The 21,662-nt window shown below is 39.7% G+C and overlaps 1 protein-coding gene across 5 annotated transcripts in view; it reads right to left on the bottom strand.

The window, feature by feature from the left end:
- The window catches only part of VEPH1 (ventricular zone expressed PH domain containing 1), a 276,866-nt gene that overhangs the window by 205,245 nt on the left and 49,959 nt on the right, over positions 1-21,662 (bottom strand). For all 5 annotated transcript variants that reach the window (XM_059888800.1, XM_010801453.4, XM_005201776.5 and 2 more), the window contains exon 3: positions 21,303-21,518. In XM_059888800.1, coding sequence (XP_059744783.1) covers positions 21,303-21,518 — 216 coding nt within the window. The remainder of the gene's footprint in view (positions 1-21,302; positions 21,519-21,662) is intronic.

Raw genomic sequence — 21,662 nt, 5'->3', positions numbered from 1 at the left:
ACTCAGTACTCAGGGAACAATTCAGTGAAGTACAGGGTTGAAATAAAGACTTACTCATGGGAACAGTTATATCCAGCAATAGAAGCTAAACAAGAGGACTTCATTCTACGATTGCCAAGAGTTGTATTTCTTAACTAGATTAGCACCAATTTGAGCTCTTGGTGGAGATTTTCCTTTGGAAAATGCACTTTGGGAAGGTTTCCCAGTGTTTTAAAATTGAAAAGAATAAAGCTAAGTAAAAGATATATATATATATATCTATCTGAGGTGATAGCCACTAAAAGTCTCTTTGGCTCTTAGGCTTTGAATTCAACTCAGAACCATAAAATATTAATCTCAAGAAATATTATATACCATATGTTAAAATGGCTATTTTATGGTTTTTCATCCCCCATTGTGGATTAGATAATCAAAATTTGGATTTACATATAATATGCTTGGTTCTGAGCAGTATGGCTATATATAAAATCTAAATTGCATCCATCTAAGTTTTCCTAGTGTATTTTCTGACAAGCAATAAGGAAGTGGGTCTCAGGAACCTGAGGCCAGGGGTCCCAGTCTCCTCTCATTTCATGCTGTCGTGTGTGGCATTAAATGATGAACTGGTACTGGGGCCCACTCCGGGGAGAAGCACAGCTGGTGCAAAAGCAAGAGGGCAGTCAAGTCTCCTGAGCTACTTATGTGTTCATCTGTCTATTCATTCATTCAGTAAGTATTTTGAGCACCTACTATGTGCCATTCCAAGTTCCAGGTGCTGGGCCCACATCAGTGAATACAACTAAGTTTCTATTTTGGGCAGGGGGAGACAGGCAATAAACAATGGCTAAAAGAAATAATTAAATGACAGAGTCAATGCTGTTCTAGCATCAACATTAGCATGCAGCTAATGATAATGATGACAATACCAGCCAAAGCTAATACTCATGGAGCACTTCCTGTGTCTTAAATTTTTTATGTATATCCATCTAATCCTCACAACAAACTCACGAGGCAGCTACTCATATCATCTGTATTTTATACCTGAGGAAATTAGGGCCCCAAAAGATGAAATGCCCAAGATCAAACTGCCAGTAAATGGTAGAGCTGGGATTGCCTATTGAATATATTCCTAGATGAACATGAGCAGTCCTGCCTTTTCTAAGAGCTGAAAATGAAATGCTCTCAAAACTACCCAAGGCATTTTGCATGGAATGTCAGCCAGGGATAGATTTTGAATATTCATGCAGCTTTAACTGAACAGAAGGAAATACGAAAATTGAAGTATGGAATCAAAGTGAATGGACAGTGGAGGTCCTTCTATAAAGAAGGAAAAATAGGCTGAGAGGAGCTACCCCACGTCAGGGGCGGCCGCCGAGAGGGGCTACCACACGTCAGGGGCAGCCACCGAGAGGAGCAACCCCATGTCCAGTGAGTGGTGGCTGCGTGGGAGGGCTGAGAGGGCTGAGGAGGGCTGAGAGGAGCTACTCCACATTCAAGGTCAGGAGGGCTGGTGGTGAGGAGATATCCCTCGTCCAAGGTAAGGAGCAGTGCTTGTGCTTTGCTGGAGCAGCTGTAAAGAGATATCCCATGTCCAAGGTAAGAGAAACCCAAGTAACACAGGAAGAGATACCTCATGTCCAAGGTAAGAGAAACCCAAGTAAGATGGTAGGCGTTGTGAGAGGGCATCAGAGGGCAGACACACTGAAACCATAATCACAGAAAACTAGTCAATCTAATCACATGGACCACAGCCTTGTCTAACTCAATGAACCTAACCCATGCCCTGTGGGGCCACCCAAGATGGATGGGTCATGGTGGAGAGGTCTGACAGAATGTGGTCCACTGGAGAAGGGAATGGCAAACCACTTCAGTATTCTTGCCTTGAGAACCCCATGAACAGTATGGAAAGGCAAAATGATAGGATACTGAAAGAGGAACTCCCCAGGCCGGTAGGTGCCCAATATGCTACAGGAGATCAGTGGAGAAATAACTCCATAAAGAATGAAGGGATGGAGCCAAAGCAAAAACAATACCTAGCTGTGGATGTGACTGGTGATAGAAGCAAGGTCCGATGCTGTAAAGAGAAATATTGCATAGGAACCTGGGATGTTAGGTCCATGAATCAAGGGAAATTGGAAGTGGTCAAACAGGAGATGGCAAGAGTGAACGTTGACATTCTAGGAATCAGTGAACTAAAATGGACTGGAATGGGTGAATTTAACTCAGATGACCATTATATCTACTACTGTGGGCAGGAATCCCTTAGAAGAAATGGAGTAGCCATCATGGTCAACAAAAGAGTCTGAAATGCTGTACTTGGATGCAATCTCAAAAACGACAGGATGGTCTCTGTTCGTTTCCAAGGCAAACCATTCAATATTACCAGTAATTCATGTCTATGCCCCAACCAGTAACACTGAAGAAGCTGAAGTTGAATGGTTCTATGAAGACCTACAAGACCTTTTGGAACTAACACCCCCAAAAGATGTCCTTTTCATTATAGGGGAATGGAATGAAAAAGTAGGAAGTCAAGAAACACCTGGAGTAACAGGCAAATTTGGCCTTGGAATACAGAATGAAGCAAGGCAAAGACCAATAGAGTTTTGCCAAGAGAACGCACTGGTCATAGCAAACATCCTCTTCCAACAACACAAGAGAAGACTCTACACATGGACATCACCAGATGGTCAACATCGAAATCAGATTGATTATATTCTTTGCAGCCAAAGATGGAGAAGCTCTATACAGTCAGCAAAAACAAGACCGGGAGCTGACTGTGGCTCAGATCATGCACTCCTTATTGCCAAATTCAGACTTAAATTGAAAAAAGTAGGGAAAACCACTAGACCATTCAGGTATGACCTAAATCAAATCCCTTATGATTATACAGTGGAAGTGAGAAATAGATTTAAGGGCCTAGATCTGATAGATAGAGTGCCTGATGAACAATGGACAGAGGTTTGTGACATTGTACAGGAGACAGGGATCAAGACCATCCCCATGGAAAAGAAATGCAAAAAAGAAAAAGGGCTGTCTGGGGAGGGCTTACAAATAGCTGGGAAAAGAAGAAAAGTGAAAAACAAAGGAGAAAAGGAAAGATATAAGCATCTGAATGCAGAGTTCCAAAGAATAGCAAGAAGAGATAAGAGAGCCTTCCTCAGTGATCGATGCAAAAAAATAGAGGAAAACAACAGAATGGGAAAGACTAGAGATCTCTTCAATAAAATTAGGGATACCAAGGGAACATTTCATGCAAAGCTGGGCTTGATAAAGGACAGAAATGGTATGGACTAACAGAAGCAGAAGATATTAAGAAGAGGTGGCAAGAATACACAGAACTGTACAAAAAAGATCTTCATGACCCAGATAATCACGATGGAGTGATCACTCACCTAGAGCCAGACATCCTGGAATGTGAAGTCAAGTGGGCCTTAGAAAGCATCACTATGAACAAAGCTAGAGGAGGTGATGGAATTTCAGTTGAGCTACTTCAAATCCTGAAAGATGACGCTGTAAAAGTGATGCACTCAATATGCCAGCAAATTTGGAAAACTCAGCAGTGGCCACAGGACTGGAAAAAGTCAGTTTTCAATCCAATCCCAAAGAAAGGCAATACCAAAGAATGCTCAAACTACTGCACAATTGCACTCATCTCACACATTAGTAAAGTAAAGCTCAAAATTCTCCAAGCCAGGCTTCAGCAATATGTGAACCGTGAAGTTCCAGATGTTCAAGCTTGTTTTAGAAAAGGCAGAGGAACCGGAGATCAAATTGCCAACATCTGCTGGATCATCAAAAAAGCAAGAGAGTTCCAGAAAAACATCTATTTCTGCTTTATTGACTATGCCAAAGCCTTTGACTGTGTGGATCACAATAAACTGTGGAAAATTCTGAAAGAAATGGGAATACCAGACCACCTGACCTGCCTCTTGAGAAACCTATATGCAGGTCGGGAAGCAACAGTTAGAACTGGACATGGAACAACAGACTGGTTCCAAATAGGAAAAGGAGTATGTTAAGGCTGTATATTGTCACCCTGCTTATTTAACTTCTATGCAGAGTACACCATGAGAAATGCTGGGCTGGTAGAAGCACAAGCTGGAATCAAGATTGCCGGGAGAAATATCAATAACCTCAGATATGCAGATGACACGACCCTTATGGCAGAAAGTGAAGAGGAACTAAAAAGCCTCTTGATGAAAGTGAAAGAGGAGAGTGAAAAAGTTGGCTTAAAGCTCAACATTCAGAAAACGAAGATCATGGCATCTGGTCCCATCACTTCATGGGAAATAGATGGGGAAACAGTGGAAACAGTGTCAGATTTTATTTTTGGGGGGCTCCAAAATCACTGCAGATGGTGATTGCAGCCATGAAATTAAAAGACGCTTACTCCTTGGAAGAAAAGTTATGACCAACCTAGATAGCATATTGAAAAGCAGAGACATTACTTTGCCAACAAAGGTCCGTCTAGTCAAGGCTATGGTTTTTCCAGTGGTCATGTATGGATGTGAGAGTTGGCCTGTGAAGAAAGCTGAGAGCTGAAAAATTGATGCTTTTGAAGTGTGGTGTTGGAGAAGACTCTTGAGAGTCCCTTGGACTGCAAGGAGATCCAACTAGTCTATTCTAAAGGAGACCAGACCTGGGTGTTCACTGGAAGGACTGATGCTAAAGCTGAAACTCCAGTACTTTGGCCACCTCATGCGAAGAGTTGACTCATTGGAAAAGACTCTGATGCTGGCAGGGATTGGGGGCAGTTCGAGAAGGGGATGACAGAGGATGAGATGGCTGGATGGCATCACCAACTCGATGGACATGAGTTTGGGTGAACTCTGGGAGTTGGTGATGGACAGGGAGGCCTGGCGTGCTGCAATTCATGGGGTCGCAAAGAGTTGGACATGACTGAGTGACTGAACTGAACTGAACTGAACTGAACTGAACTAATTTTCTCACAGTGAATTTGGTGACTATTTCCTCCCTCCTCACACTTTGGCTCCCTCCCTCATCAAATGACCATCAGCAGTATGAGCAGAGGTGAAGGAAGAGTTAAAAGGCAGAGCTTATTTGGCATCAGTTCTGCTAAGCACTTTGGTTGGTTGGTGAAGAGGCTGTAACTACTGTAACTAGTAGTGAAAATAAAACTAGGCATTGGCTATCAATATTATGATTGTTGGCCTGTCAGTTCTCTAGTTCAGTTCAGTTCAGTTGCTCAGTCGTGTCCAACTCTTTGCGACCCCATGGACTGCAGCACACCAGGCTTCCCTGTCCATCACCAACTCCCAGAGCTTGCTCAAACTCATGTCCATTGAGTCGGTGATGCCATCCAACTATCTCATCCTCTGTTGTTCCCTTCTCCTCCTGCCTTCAATCTTTTCCAGCAACAGTTTCTTGTCCAGTGAGTTAGTTCTTTGCACCAGGTGGCTAAAGAATTGGATTTCAGCTTCAGCATCAGTCCTTCCAATAATTAATTATTCAGGACTGATTACTTTTAGGATTGACAGGTTGGATCTCCTTGCAGTCCAAGGGACTCTCAAGAGTCTTCTCCAACACCACAGTTCAAAAGCAGCAATTGTTTGGTGTTCAGCTTTCTTTATAGTCCAACTCTCACATCCATACATGACTACTGGAAAAACCATTGCTTTGACAAGACGGACCTTTGTTGGCAAAGTAATGTTTCTGTGTTTTAATATGCTATCTAGATTGGTCATAGTTTTTCTTTCAAGGAGCAAGAGTCTTTTAATTTCATGGCTGCAGTTACCATCTGCAGTGATTTTGGAGCCCAAGAAAATAAAGTCTCTGTTTCCATTGTTTCCCTATCTATTTGCCATGGAGTGATGGGACTAGATGCCATGATCTTAAGTTTTTTTAATGTTGAGCTTTTAAGCCAGCTTTTTCACTCTCTTCTTTCACTTTCATCAAGAGACTCTCTATTCCTCTTCACTTTCTGCCATAAAGGTGGTGTCATCCATGTATCTCAAGTTATTGATATTTCTCCCGGCAATCTTGATTGCAGCTTTCGCTTCATCCAGCCTGGCATTTCGCATGACGTACTCTTCATATAAGTTAAATAAGCAGGACGATAATATACAGCCTTGATGTACTCCTTTCCTGATTTGGAACCAGTCTGTTTTTCCATGTCCAGTTCTAACTGTTGCTTCTTGACCTGCATACAGATTTCTCAGGAGGCAGGTAAGGTGGTTTGGTATTCCCATCTCTTGAAGAATTTTCCACAGTTTGTTGTTATCTACACAGTCAAAGGCTTTGGTGTAATCAATAAAACAGGAGTAGATGTTTTTCTGGAACTCTCTTGCTTTTTCCATGATCCAGCAGATATTGGCAATTTGATCTCTGGTTCCTCTGCCTTTTTAAAATGCAGCTTGAACATCTGGAATTTCATGGTTCACATACTGTTGAAGCCTGGCTTGGAGAATTTTGAGCATTTCTTTGCTAGTGTGTGAGATGAGTACAATTGTGCAGTAGTTTGAACCTTCTTTGGCATTACCCTTTTTTGGTATTGGAATGAAAACTGACTTTTTCCAGTTCTATGAAGACCTACAAGACCTTCTAGTACTAACACCCAAAACAGATGTCCTTTTCATCACAGGGGACTAGAATACAAAAGTAGGATGTTAAGAGCTACCTGGAGTTACAGGCAAATTTGGCTTTGGAGTACAAAATGAAGCAGGGCAAAGGCTAACAGAGTTTTGCCAAGAGAACTCACGGGTCATAGCAAACAGCCTCTTCCAACAACACAAGAGATAACTACACATGGACATCACTAGATGGTTAATACTAAAATCAGAGTGATTATATTCTTTGCAGCCAAAGATGGAGAAGCACTATACAGGCAGCAAAAACAATACCGGGAGCTGACTGTGGCTCAGATCATGAACTCCTTATTGCCAAATTCAGACTTAAATTGAAGAAAGTAGGGGAAACTACTAGACCATTCAGGTATGACCTAAATCAATTCCCTTACAATTATACAGTGGAAGTGACAAATAGATTCAAGGGATTAGATCTGATAGAGTGCCTGAAGAACTATGGATGGAGGTTTGTGACACTGTACAGGAGGCAGTGATCCAGACTATTCCCAAGAAAAAGAAATGTAAAAAGGCAAAATGGCTGTCTGAGGAGGCCTTTCCAATATTTGTAAGAAATACAATATTTCTTACAAGAGAAAAGAAGAGAATGTAAAGGCAAAGGAGAAATACCCATCCGAATGCAGAGTTCCAAAGAATAGCAAGGAGAGATAAGAAAGCCTTCCTCAGTGATCAATGGAAAGAAATAGAGGAAAAGAATAGAATGGGAAAGACTAGAGATCTCTTCAAGAAAATTAAAATACCAAGGGGATATTTCATACAAAGATGGGCACAGAAAAGGAGAGAAACGGTATGGACCTAATAGAAGCAGAAGATATTAAAAAGAGGTGGCAATAATACAATGAAGAACTATACAAAAAAGATCTTTATGACCCAGATAACCATGATGGTGTGATCACTCACATAGAGCCAGACATCCTGGAATGTGAAGCCAAGTGGATCTTAGGAAACATCACTACAAACAATACTCGTGGAGGTGTTAGAATTCCAGTTGAGCTATTTCAAATCCTAAAAGATGATGCTATGAAAGTGCCACACTCAATATGCCAGCAAATTTAAAAAAACTCAGCAGAAGCCACAGGACTGGAAAAGATCAGTTTTCAGTTCTCTAGAATTCCATTCTAATCCATCAGCTAAGTCAGTAGTTACAACCTCCTGAAATGTGAAGTCAAGTGGGCATTAGAAAGCATCACTACGAACAAAGCTAGTGGAGGTGATGGAATTCCAGTTGAGCTATTCCAAATCCTGAAAGATGATGCTGTGAAAATACTGCACTTAATATGCCAGAAAATTTAGAAAACTCAGCAGTGGCCACAGGACTGGAAAAGGTCAGTTTTCATTCCAATCCCAAAGAAAGGCAATGCCAAAGAATGCTCAAACTACCACACAACTGCACTCATCTCACACACTAGTAAAGTAAAGCTCAAAATTCTCCAAGCCAGGCTTCAGCAATACGTGAACCGTGAACTTCCAGATGTTCAAGCTGGTTTTAGAAAAGGCAGAGGAACCAGAGATCAAATTGCCAACATCCGCTGGATCATGGAAAAAGCAAGAGAGTTCCAGAAAAACATTTATTTCTGCTTTATTGACTATGCCAAAGCCTTTGACTGTGTGGATCACAATAAACTGTAGAAAATTCCGAAAGAAATAGGAATACCAGACCACCTGACCTGCCTCTTGGGAAACCTACATGCAGGTCAGGAAGCAACAGTTAGAACTGGGCATGGAACAACAGACTGGTTCCAAATAGGAAAAGGAGTTCGTCAAGGCTGTATATTGTCAGCCTGCTTATTTAACTTCTATGCAGAGTACACCATGAGAAATGCTGGGCTGGTAGAAGCACAAGCTGGAATCAAGATTGCCGGGAGAAATATCAATAACCTCAGATATGCAGATGACACGACCCTTATGGCAGAAAGTGAAGAGGAACTAAAAAGCCTCTTGATGAAAGTGAAAGAGGAGAGTGAAAAAGTTGGCTTAAAGCTCAACATTCAGAAAACGAAGATCATGGCATCTGGTCCCATCACTTCATGGGAAATAGATGGGGAAACAGTGGAAACAGTGTCAGATTTTACTTTTGGGGGGCTCCAAAATCACTGCAGATGGTGATTGCAGCCATGAAATTAAAAGACGCTTACTCCTTGGAAGAAAAGTTATGACCAACCTAAATAGCATATTGAAAAGCAGAGACATTGCTTTGCCAACAAAGGTCTGCCTAGACAAGGCTACAGTTTTTCCAGTGGTCATGTATGGATGTGAGAGTTAGCCTGTGAAGAAAGCTGAGAGTTGAAGAATTGATGCTTTTGAACTGTGATGTTGGAGAAGACTCTTGAGAGTCCCTTGGACTGCAAGGAGATCCAACCAGTCCATTCTAAAGGACATCAGTCCTGGGTGTTCATTGGAAGGACTGATGCTGAGGCTGAAACTTCAATACTTTGGCCACCTCATGTGAAGAGTTGACTCATTGGAAAAGACTCTGATGCTGGGAGGGATTGGGGGCAGGAGGAGAAGGGGATGACAGACATGAGATGGCTGGATGGCATCACTGTCTTGATGGACATGAGTTTGGGTAAACTCCAGGAGTTGGTGATGGACAGGGAGGCCTGGCATGCTGTGATTCATCGGGTCACAAAGAGTTGGACATGACTGAGCGGCTGAACTGAACTAGGTCAATTTTTATTTTCTTCAATCATCTTCAGATGTGCATTTATCCTAGAATATAATGTCCTTTGTTGGGTGTGTGTGGGGAGTATATTCTCTTTCATGATTTTTCCGGAGACAAAGAAATAAGCATTGGCCAACTCCATATAGAACTCTGGTCAGAGGAAGCTGTGGTTTGAAATAGGTACTTCCCAATAGAGAAAGGACTACAAATGGAGGTTGCTTGTATTGTTAAGCCCATTTTATAGATGGCGAAACAGAGGCTTAGAGAGATAAAATAGCTTGTCAATCACTCACTGATATGACATAAAGAACACCTGACCCTAAGGCCTTCAAGTTCGAAACTCTTTGTTCTTCTAGCTCTCGGCATCTCCTAAGGAAGTCAGAATTTTACACTAGGAGATGATCTGAGAGATCACCTTACAGATGTCTAAAGGGATGGAGTGGATTGCCAAGAGAGTATCACCCAAGGCAAAAGAAACCAGAACTCAGAAAACATGCTTCACACATGTATGGATTCTGTATTAAGGAAGGTATAGAAGTTGAATTCTAGAATTTTAAAAATTATTTTAAGATAAATGAGAGTTGGACTGTGAAGAAGGCTGAGCGCCGAAGAATTGATGCTTTTGAACTGTGGTGTTGGAAAAGACTCTTGAGAGTCCCTTGGACTGCAAGGAGATCCAACCAGTCTATTCTAGAGATCAGCTGGGGGGGTTCTTTGGAAGGACTGATGCTGAAGCTGAAACTCCAGTACTTTGGCCACCTCATGCGATGAGTTGACTCAATGGAAAAGACTCTGATGCTGGGAGGGATTGGGGGCAGGAGGAGAAGGGGATGACAGAGGATGAGATGGCTGGATGGCATCACTGACTCGATGGACATGAGTTTGAGTGAACTCCAGGAGTTGGTGATGGACAGGGAGGCCTGGCGTGCCGCGATTCATGGGGTTACAAAGAGTCGGACACGACTGCGTGATTGAACTGAACTGAAACGAGGTAAGTTCATACAGTTAGGGACCAAGAAAAGAAACAATTTAAAATAATTCTACTAAAAGTAGAATAGGAATGGACACTTGATGTAGGTTTGAACCTAGGTTGAAAAAGATTATTTAGGGGGAAAAAAAGGCAGAAAGATTGTGTGTGTGAGGGAACATATTTAGCTTGAAATGACAGTGAAATGCCCGGGGAAAAAATGGCAAAGGACATAAGGAGAGGAACTGGTGGACACTTGCTTGATTTAGATAGCATGATATTGGGATTGCTTATCTTGGGAGGTAAGTTGGGTGGAGGGAATCTGTGCTTGTATAGCTAAAAATGCTAAGTGGTTGACTTTAAAGTTGATCTACTGTTTTATTTTACTAACACACACACACATACACTCACATACACACACACACACGAGAATGAGTCATCTGGATTTGCCCATGTTTCCCACAAGAACCTATTTTACAAGTAGGACAAAATCTTCTTTTCAATGTTTATTGCACAACAAAAAGTTCCCCTTGAAGTCTGATGAGAGCCAAATGCCAAGGCTAAGACCACAGCCTTGCCTTTGGTTCATGGCGGGGGGTGGGGGGTAGCTGACTTTCTGGGATCACATCCCCAGGGGTAGCCTCGACAACTTGTTGCACTATGCTCTGAAAAAAGCAAGTTTGCCTCAGGGCTTTCCGCCTTGCATTATTACACCTTCTGCTGCTCAGAGCGTGCACAATGGACACCCTGTGCCCACACCGGCCCTACAGGCTGGAATCATCCACTCTGGGACTCACTGGTCTCTCTGAACCAATATAGCTAACTTTTAGCCCTGTTCTCTGTCCCTTTCCAAAATACCAGTGCTTGTCCTCAGGGGCCTGCTCTCAACAATCTTACAAACTCTCTGACACTGAACCATTGATCAGCAGTGAGTTTCATGTTTGGGTTTTTTTCTTTTTATAGTTCTTAGCCCATTCTGGAGTCTCTACTGAATTAACTGATGATTCCCATACATTGTTCTTGTAAAGGCAGCAAGTAAATTAAATCTAATTATTAATTTGTTTTGTTGTGACTTTTTTTTTAATTTCAAAAAGTAGAATTCTTTGTGATTAGTTATACATACACTATTTTTGAAATTATTTTCTATTATAGGTTATTACAAGATATTGACTACAGTACTATACAGTAAGCCCTGTGCTATACAGTAAACCTTTGTTGCTTGCTGCATATGTATTTTTTAAAGTTAGAAATCTAGCATTCTGTTCATACTAAGTCAAACAAGTAGAATCAAAATGTAATTTTTTTAGTTAGGCAAAAATTTGTAAGGTTTCTAAAATATATATATTATACATATTATTTATATTATGTATACAAGAGCTTTTCTACTATATTTGATAAAGGCTTGCTAGAGAAGATGGAGAAATTGGAAAACATAAACTAAATGAAATGACAGCTCTGAAGAGTTTCATGTTTTTATCTGATCCCCACCACCTTCTTTTTAAGTAGGAGACATAATGACTTCCAGAATGAAACATCTCTTTATGTTAGAATGTGGGGTATTCTGGAATGACAGGCTGCTCAGTTCTCTGATCTCAGTCTCATTTCACAAATCTGGACTACGAGACAAGCTGTTTTTTCTGCCTGGAATGCTTTCTCACTGAACTTTTCCTACTTGGCAAAACTACCAGTAGTTGCTCATAACTCTTTCACATTTGATCTCCATCCAGAAAGGCTTCCAGACTCTCTAGAACTGTGTTAACACACAGTCATGTGAAGACCCTGAGCCTCTGGAAAGAGACTAGTGCAAGGTAATCTGTGCTAATGCACACAGTAGATTTATGTGACTTGGTATACAAAAAACAAGTAAAATGGTTCATTGATTTTCACACCAATTACATGTTTACATTTTGGATATACTGGATGAAGGAAAACATAGTATTGAATTCATTTCATTTGTTTCTTTTCACTTCTTTTTGATGTGGCTATTAAAAAATTTTAAGTCCCGCATATGGCTCATGTTTGCAGCTTACATTTTATTTCTATTGGATAGGGCTGCCAGAGTCTAGACCATTAGTTTTGAAATCACAGGGGGAGCTGGAGAATGCCGCTGATCTGTGAGTTTCTGTCTGAAAATTTGTGAATGGTAATTTGGAGTGAAGTAATTTAGGTTTCTGATGTGTCAATAACATAGTCAAGAATAATCAACAAACAAGGGGTTACTAGCAGTCACCAGGAAAGGGGTGGAGGGGCAATATAGGGGAGTGGGATGTAAAAACTGTCAGGTGTAAGACAGGCTCAATGATGTACTGTACAACATGCGGAATATAGCCAATATTTTGTAGTAATATAAATTGAGTGCAACCTTTAAAACTGTATGAAAAATAAAATAAAAAAGTAATAAATAAGCAAGATAAAAATAAAAGAATAATCAATGAAGAATTAGGTCTTTGTTGTTACACACAACAGCATTAATCTTCCATTAATTTTGCTGAAATACCCATTTCTTCCTTTTCTGTCTCTAACCCTGGGGACAAAGGAAAACAGTGTGACAGTGTGTATGCACTAAGTCACCTCAGTTGTGTCTGACTCTGTGTGACCCTATGGACTGCAGCCCCCCAGGCTCTTCTGTCCCTGGGATTCTCCAGGCAAGAATACTGGAGTGGGTTGCCAGGCCCTTCTCCAGGGGATCTTCCCAACCCAGCAACTGAACCCACATATGTCTCCTGAGGACAGTATGTGTAGAGTCTTATTTTTTCAGTTGACTAGCCCCTGGACTGAGCAAACAAAATGTAATATGTTCAGAGCAGAATAAAAAAAAAACAATGAAAAGAAATGAGGACAGTCTCTGAGACCTCTGGGACAATATTTGAATTATAGGGGCCCAGAAAAAGAAGAGAAAGAGTCTAGGAAGATATTTGAAGGATTATAGTTGAAAACTTCCCTACCATGGGAAAGGAAAGAGCTACCCACATCCAGGAAGCACAGAGTCCCACACATGATAAACCCAACACATGAAAACATGTATTAATTAAACTAACAAAAATTAAATACAAAGAAAAATATTAAAAATCATCAAGGGAAAAGCAACAAATAACACACAAGGGAATCCCCGTAAGGTTATCAGCTGATTTTTCTTCAGATTTTTGCAGGCCAATGGAAGGGAAAAACCTAACAAAGGTCTACCCAGCAAAGGTCTCATTCAGGTTGAATACAGAAATCGAAAGCTTTACAGACAAGCAAGCTAAGAGAATTCAGCATCACCAAACCAGCTTTACAACAAATGCAAAAGAAACTTCTCTAGGCAGGAAACAAAACAGAAGAAAAAGACCTACAAGAAAAACCCAAAACAGTTAAGAAAATGGTAATAGGAACAGACATATAGATAATTAATGTAAATGGACTAAATGCTCTAGCCAAAAGACCCAGACTGAATAGACACAAAAATAAGACCTGTATATATGCTGTTTGGGGCTTCCCTGGTAGCTCAGCTGGTAAAGAATCTGCCTGCAATGCCGAAGTCTGTAGTTCAATTCTTGAGTTGGGAAGATACCCTAGAGAAGGGATAGGCTACCCACTCCAGTATTCTTGGGCTTCCCTGGTGGCAATGTAAAGAATCTGCTTGCAATGCAGGAGACCTGGGTTCAATCCCTGGGTTGGGAAGATACCCTGGAAGAGGGCATGGCAACCACTCCAGTATCCTTGCCTGGAGAATTGCATGGACAGCGGAGCCTGGTGGGTACAGTCCATGGGGTCACAAAGATTTGGACAGGACTGAGCAACTAAGCTTCCTTGGTGGCTCAGATGGTAAAGCATCTGCCTGCAATATGGGAGACTTGAGTTCGATCCCTGGGTCGGGAAGATCCCCTGGAGAAGGAAATAGCAACCCATTCCAATTCTCTTGCCTGGAAAATTCCATGGATGGAGGAGCCATGGGGTTGCAAAGAGTTGGACATGACTGAGCGACTTCATGCATGAGCAACTAAGCACAGCACAGCACATACACTATCTACAAAAGACCCACTTCAGATCCAGAGACATATGCAGACTCAAAGTGAGGTGGGTAGAATAAGATATTCCACGCAAATGAAAATCAAAAGAAAGCTGTAGAAGTAATACTCACATCAGACAAAATAGACTTTAAAATAAAGACTATTACACGAGATATGAAAGGACACTACATAATGATCAAGGGCTCAATCTAAGAAGACATAACAAATGTATATATTTATGCACTCAACAAAGGAGCATCTTAATACAAGGCAAATGCTGACAGCCATAAAAGTGGACATTGACAGCAATAAAATAATAGTAAGGGATTTTAACAATCCACTTACACCAATGGATAGATCATTCAAACCAAAAATTAATGAGGAAACACAAGCCTTAAATGACACATTAGACCAGATAGAGATAGTTGGTATTTATAGGACATTCCATACAAAAGCAGCAAAATACACTTTCCTCTCAAGTGCACACAGAACTCTCTCCAGGATAGATCATACCTTGGGTCACAAATCAGCCTTGGTAAGTTTAAGAAAACTGAAATCATGTCAAGCATCTTTTCTGACTGCTCTGAGATCAGAAATCAATTGCAGTGAAAAAAACTGTAAAAAACACAAACACATGTAGGCTAAATGATATGTTACTAAACAACCAAGAGATCACTGAAGAAATCAAAGAGGAAATAAAAAAATTCCTAGAAACAAAAGACAATGAACGTATGATGACCCCACAACTATGGGATGTAGCAAAAGAAGTTCTAAGAGGGATGTTTATAGCAATACAACCCTACTTCAAGAAACAAAGAAAATCTCACATAAACTAACTTTACACCTAAATCAACTAGAAAAAGAACATACAAAACCCAAAGTTAGTAGAAGGAAAGAAATCATAAAGATCAGAGCAGAAATAAATGAAATAAAAATGAAGAAAACAAGAGCAAAAATCAATGAAACTAAATGCTGGTTCTTTGAGAAGATAAACAAAATCAATAAACCTTTGGCCAGACTCATCAAAAAGTAAGGAGAGGACTCAAGTCAAAATTAGAAATGAAAAAGAAGTCACAACTGACACTGCAGAAATACAAAGGATCATAAGGGACTACTACAAGCAACTATATGCCAACAAAACGGACAACCTGGAAGAAATGGACAAATTCTTAGAAAAACACAGCCTTTGAGGACTGAACCAGGAAGAAACAAAAAATATGAAAAGACTGTTTACAAGTAATGAAATTGAAACTGTGATTCAAAATCTTCCAACAAATAAAAGTCCAGGACCAGGTGGTTTCACAGGCAAATTCTAGCAAACATTTAGAGAAGAGCTGACACCTATCCTTCTCAAACTCTTTTTAAAAACTGCAAAGGGAGGAATACTTCCAAGCACATTCTATGAGGTCACCATCACCCTGATGTCTTTGTCTCTTTGACAAGAGATTTCACAAAGAAAAGAAAATAACAGGCCAATATATATGATGACCATAGATGTAAAAATCCTCAACAAAATACTAGGAATCCAAATCCAACAACATACTAAAAGAATCATACACTATGATCAAGTGGAATTTATCCCAGGCATGTAGGAATTCTTTAATATATGTGAATCAATCAATAGGCTAGAACACACTAATAAACTGAAGAATAAAAACCATTTGATCATCTCAATAGATGCATAAAAAGCTTTTGACAAAATTCAACACCCATTGTGATTAAAAAAAAAAAACTAACATAATAAAGGCCTTATATGACAAACGCACAGCTAACATTCTCAATGGTGAAAAACTGAAAGCATTTCCTTTAAGATCAGGAACACTTCAAGGCTGTCCACTCCTGCCACTATTCTTCAACACAGTTTTGAAAGTCCTAGCTAGGGCAATCAGAGAAATAAAGAAATAAACGAATCCAAATTGGAAAAGAAGAAGTAGAACTGTCACTGTTTGCAGATTACATGATATTATGCATAGAAAAACCCTAAAGACACCATTAGAAAACTACAAGATTTAATCAATGAATTTAGTAAAATTGTAGGATACAAAATTAATGCACAGAAATCTCTTGCATTCCTATATACTTACAATGAAAGATAAGAAAGAGAAATTAAGTAAACAACCTCTTTTATCATTACAACAAAAAGAATAAAATACCTAGGAATAAATTTACCTAAGGAGGCAAAAGACCTGTACTCAGAAATCTGTAAGATACTGATAAAAGAAATCAAAGACAACACAAACAGATCGAGAGAGAAACCATGTTCTTGGACTGAAACAATCAATATTGTGAAAGTGTCTGTACTACCCAAAGCAATCTATAGGTTCAATGTAATCCCTATCAAATTTCCAATGGCATTTTTCACAGAATTAAAACAAAAAATTTTACAATTTGTATGGAAACACAGAAGACCATGAATAGCCAAAGCAATCTTGAGAAAGAAAAATGGAGCTAGAGGAATAAGGCTCTTTACTTCAGACAGTACTACAAAGCTACATTGATTAAGACAGTATGGTGTTGGCACAAAAACAGAAATATAGATCAATGGAATAGGATAGAAAGTCCAGAGGAAAAAAAACATACTCCTAAGGTCATCTAATCTACGACAAAGGAGGCTGGAATATACAATGGAAAAAAACCAGTCTTTTCAATAAGTGGTGCTGGGAAAATTGTTCAGCTATATGTAAAAGAATGAAATTAGAATACTATATAATACAATACACAAAAATAAACTCAAAATGGATTAAAGACCTAAATGTAAGGCCAGACACTATAAAACTCTTAGAATGAAAACATAGGCAGAACATTCTTTAACATACATCACAGGAAGATCTCTTTTGACCTACCTCCTACAGTAATGAAAATAAAAACGAAAGTAAATAAATGGCACCTAATTAAACTTAAAAGCTTTTGCATAGCAAAAGAAACCAGGAACAAGGCCAAAAAACAACTCTCAGAATGGGAAGAAATGTTCGCAAATGAAGCAACTGACAAGGAATTAAGCTCCAAAATATATGAACAGCTCATTTAGCTCAAAAAAAAAAAAAAAAAAAAATCCCAATTTTCTCCAAAGAAAACATATAGATGGCCAACAAACACATGAAAAGATGTTCAACATCACTATTTATTAGAGAAATGCAAATAAAAACTACAATGAAGTATCACCTCACACAAGTCAGAATGGCTTTTATCAAAGAATCTATAAACAATAAATGCTGGAGAGGGTGTGGAGAAAAAGGAACCCTCTTGCACTGATGGTGGGAATGTAAACTGCTACAGTCACTATGGAAACAGTATGGAGGTACCTTAAGAAACTAAAAATAGAACTTCCATATGACCCAGCAATCCCACCACTGAGCAAAGAAAATCATGATTCAAAAGGATATATGCACCTCAGTGTTCATTGCAGCACTATATATAATAGCCAGGACATAGAATCAACCTAAATGCCCATTACTAGAGAATGGATAAAGAAGATGTGGTACATATACACAATGGACTATTACTCAGCCATAAAAACGAACAAAATTATATAATTTGAAGATGTGGCTGGACCAAGAGACTGTCATACAGAGTGAAGTCAGAAAAACACATATTGTATATTAATGCATGTATGTGAAATCTGGAAAATGGTATAAACGATCTTATTTGCAAAAGAGAAATAGAGACACAGACGTAGAGAACAAATGTATGGACACCAAGTGGGGGAAATGGTGAATGGGATGAATTTGGAGACTGTGATTAACATATATATATATTACTATGTATAAAACAAGCAATGAATGAGAACCTACTACATAGCTCAGGGAACTCAGTGCTCTATGGTGACCCAAATGGGAAGGAAATCCAAAAAAGAGGGAATATATGGCTGATTCACTTTGCTGTACAACCAAAACTGACACAGCATTGTAAAGCAACTATATCCCAATAATAAATAAATAAAAGTAATGTTCCTATATGAAACAACCTTCTCTCTGTGGCCAGGAGGACCGTAGATAATAGTATACCAAGATGTACTGGGAAAGTGCACTGAGATGGTTGTTAGGCTGCTAGCCTGACTCCTCCAGCAACATAAGCCTCAGTGAAAGTGGAAGGTGAAAGTCTCTTTGCAATCCACAATGCCACACCAAATCAGAGAAGACTATTTGGGTTTTAAAACCATTACGTGCCAATAAAAACAGAAACATAGATCAATGGAACAAGATAGAAAGCCCAGAGGTAAGCCATGCACCTATGGACACCTTATCTTTGACAAAGGAGACAAGAATATACAATGGGGCAATGATAGTCTCTTCAAAAAGTGGTGTTGGAGAACTGGATATGTGAACCTTTACACGTATCCAACTACATGTAAAAGAATGAAATTAGAACACTTCCTAACACCATACACAAAGATAAACTCAAAACGGATTAAAGACCTAAATATAAGACCAGAAACTATAAAAACTCTTAGAAGAAAATATAGACAGAACCCTCTATGACATAAATCATAGCAAGCTCCTCTAGACCCACCTCCTAGAATAATCGAAATAAAAACAAAATAAACAAGTGGGATCTAATTAAATTTAAAACCTTTTTCACAGCAAAGGAAACTATAAAGTGAAAAGAAAGCCCTCAGAATGAGAGAAAATAATAGCAAATGAAACAACTGACAAAGGATTAATTTCCAAAATATATAAGTAGCTCATACAACTCAATACCAGAAAAACAAACAACCTAATCAAAAAGCAGGCAAAAGACATAAACAGACATTTCTCCAAAGAATACATACATATGCTTAATAAACACATGAAAAGATGTTCAACATTGTTTATTATTAGAGAAATGCAAATCAAAACTAAAAGGGATATCACCTCACACTGGTCAGAATGGCCATCATCAAAAAACCACAAACCACAAGGCTGGAAAAGGTGTGGAGAAAAGGGAACCCTCTTGCACAGCAGGCGGGAACATAAATTGATAAAGCCACTATGAAGACAGTATGGAGATTCCTTAAAAAACTAGGAATAAAACTACCATGTGTGTGTTAATCACTCAGTCATGTCCGACTCTTTGTAACCCTTTGGACTGTAGCTCACCAGGCTCCTCTGCCCATGGAAGTCTCCAGGCAAGAATATTGGAGTGGGAAGCCATTCTCTTTTTTAGGGAATCTTCTTGACCCAGGGATCAAACCCAGATTTTCTGCATTGCAGGCAGATTCTCTACCATCTGAGCCACCAGCGAAGCTCAAAACTACCATATGACCCAGCAATTCCACTTCTAGGCATATACCCTGAGGAAACCAAAACTGAAAAAGACACATGCACCCCAGCGTTCACTGCAGAACTATTTACAGTAGCAAGGACATGGAGGCAAACTAGAGGTCCATCCACAGACGAATGGGTAAACAAGCTGTGGTACATATATACTATGGAATACTACTCCGCCGTAAAAAAGGAACGCATCTGAGTTAGTTCTAATGAGCTGGATGAACCTAGAGACTATTATACAGAGTGAAGTAAGTCAGAAAGAGAAAAACAAATATATATTAACACACATACATGGAATCTAGAAAGATGGTGCTGATGAACCTATTTGCAAGGCAGCAATGGAGATGCAGACATAAAGAACAGACTTATGAACCCAGGCGGGATTGCTGGGAGGAAGGAGAGGGTGAGATGAATGGAGAGAGTAGCACTGAAGCATAAATACTACCATATGTAAAATAGATACCCAAATTTGCTATATGACTCAGGGAACTCAAACCAGGGCTCTGTAATAACCTAGAAGGGTGGGAAGTGGGAGGGAGGTTCAAGATGGAGGGGACATATGTATATCTGATTCATGTTGATGTATGGCAGAAATGAAACCAACAGTGTAAAGCAATTATCCTTCAACCAAAAATAAACAAATTTTAAATAAACCATTACATGCCAAGACCATGTCTTTGTTGAACCTAGTAGACAGTGCTAATTAATTGTTTATTATTAATATAGCCTTTCAGTAAAAGAGAATCAGTGGAACCACTACTCCAGCATGCTAATTAATTCTGCATAAAAAGAAGGGTTAATCTCTACTTTAAAACATTGTGTTCAGTCACTCAGTTGTGTCCAACTCTTTGCAACCTCATGGACTGTAGCTCTCCAGGCTCCTCTGTCCATGAAGATTCTCCAGGCAAGAATACTGGAGTGGTTGCCAAGTCCTCCTCCAGGAATCTTCCCAACTCAGGGGTCAAACCTAGGTCTCCAGCATTGCAGGCAGATTCTTTACCATCTGAGCCACCAGGGAAGCACAAGAATACTGGAATGGGTAGCCTATACCTTCTCCAGAGGATCTTCCCGACCCAGGAATTGAACCAGGGTCTTCTGCATTGCAGGTGGATTCTTTACCAGCTGAGCTATCAGAGAAGCTCACTTTAAAACATTAATCATGGAAAGTAAACTGAAATGTGGCCAGAAAAAAAAAAAGAAATGCCTATCAATATTACTGGTTGGTAAAATTTGTTATCTGCATTTTATAAGGAGGAAACTGTGGCTTAGAAATTATGTGACTTGGCCAACATTTCAGTTTTACATAATTAGTTTGTGATTGAGCCAAAATTCCAAAGTCATGTTTATGCCAGCAGGAAGAATTTGAATACAGTTGGAAGAGGCAGATGTCATCATGGAAAATTCACAGTATATACAGAAATGCACTTTCCAATGACTTAGCCACTTCTCTCCACATATTTCAAGCTCATTATCCCTCAATTCAGAGGTTACCCCCTCTTTGGGTCTCCTTGGATGAAAAAGAGCTCTCCTTTTCTTAATTTTCCAATATTCCTCATTCAGATCTGGACACATAGTGCTTTACTGTTAGCTTTTTATATGTACATGTCTTGTCTCTCCAAATAGACTAGAGCTTGCTTACTTCGAATTCCCCATAGCGTGTCTTGCTGAGTAGGGGCTCAGTAGAACCTTCTTAGATTATTAATTACTAGTCTGCTCGGCTTAGCTATTGATGGTTTGTGGTGTCTTTTTACAGTATCTGAACACTACAGAAACACTGGCTCTTGGTTCAGAGACACCACGTGTTCAACTAAGCTGCCAAGCCAGTATCAAATAGCATGATGCTGAACACAGACATACCTGTAAAATGCAACTCATGATATCAGATGCGATTTTTGCATGGGGAGTGTCTTCATCTTTCCCAGAGGGCCTCAGGTTGTGTTCCAAGCAGGAGTCCCAGAGCCCCACAAGGGCCTTTGCGTGCTTTTCAATCGACTCTGTCTCTCTGATGGCTGTTGTAATTCGTGTGATACAGATTTCAACCACTGCTTGGTCATTGTTATTGGTTTGGTAATCCTGTTTGAAAGAACAGCTTCATGTTAAATACTACTCTGGAAAATTACAAAGAACCTACAGAATATGAGTTCAATCATATAGCAAATGGGTTTGCCACATTGTGGCTAAGGCATAAGGTTGTAAAACCCAATAAAAGATCTTCTT

Source organism: Bos taurus, chromosome 1, assembly GCF_002263795.3.
Source record: "Bos taurus isolate L1 Dominette 01449 registration number 42190680 breed Hereford chromosome 1, ARS-UCD2.0, whole genome shotgun sequence".
Lineage (NCBI taxonomy): Eukaryota > Metazoa > Chordata > Mammalia > Artiodactyla > Bovidae > Bos > Bos taurus.
This window is presented reverse-complemented; position numbering and strand designations above follow the sequence as displayed.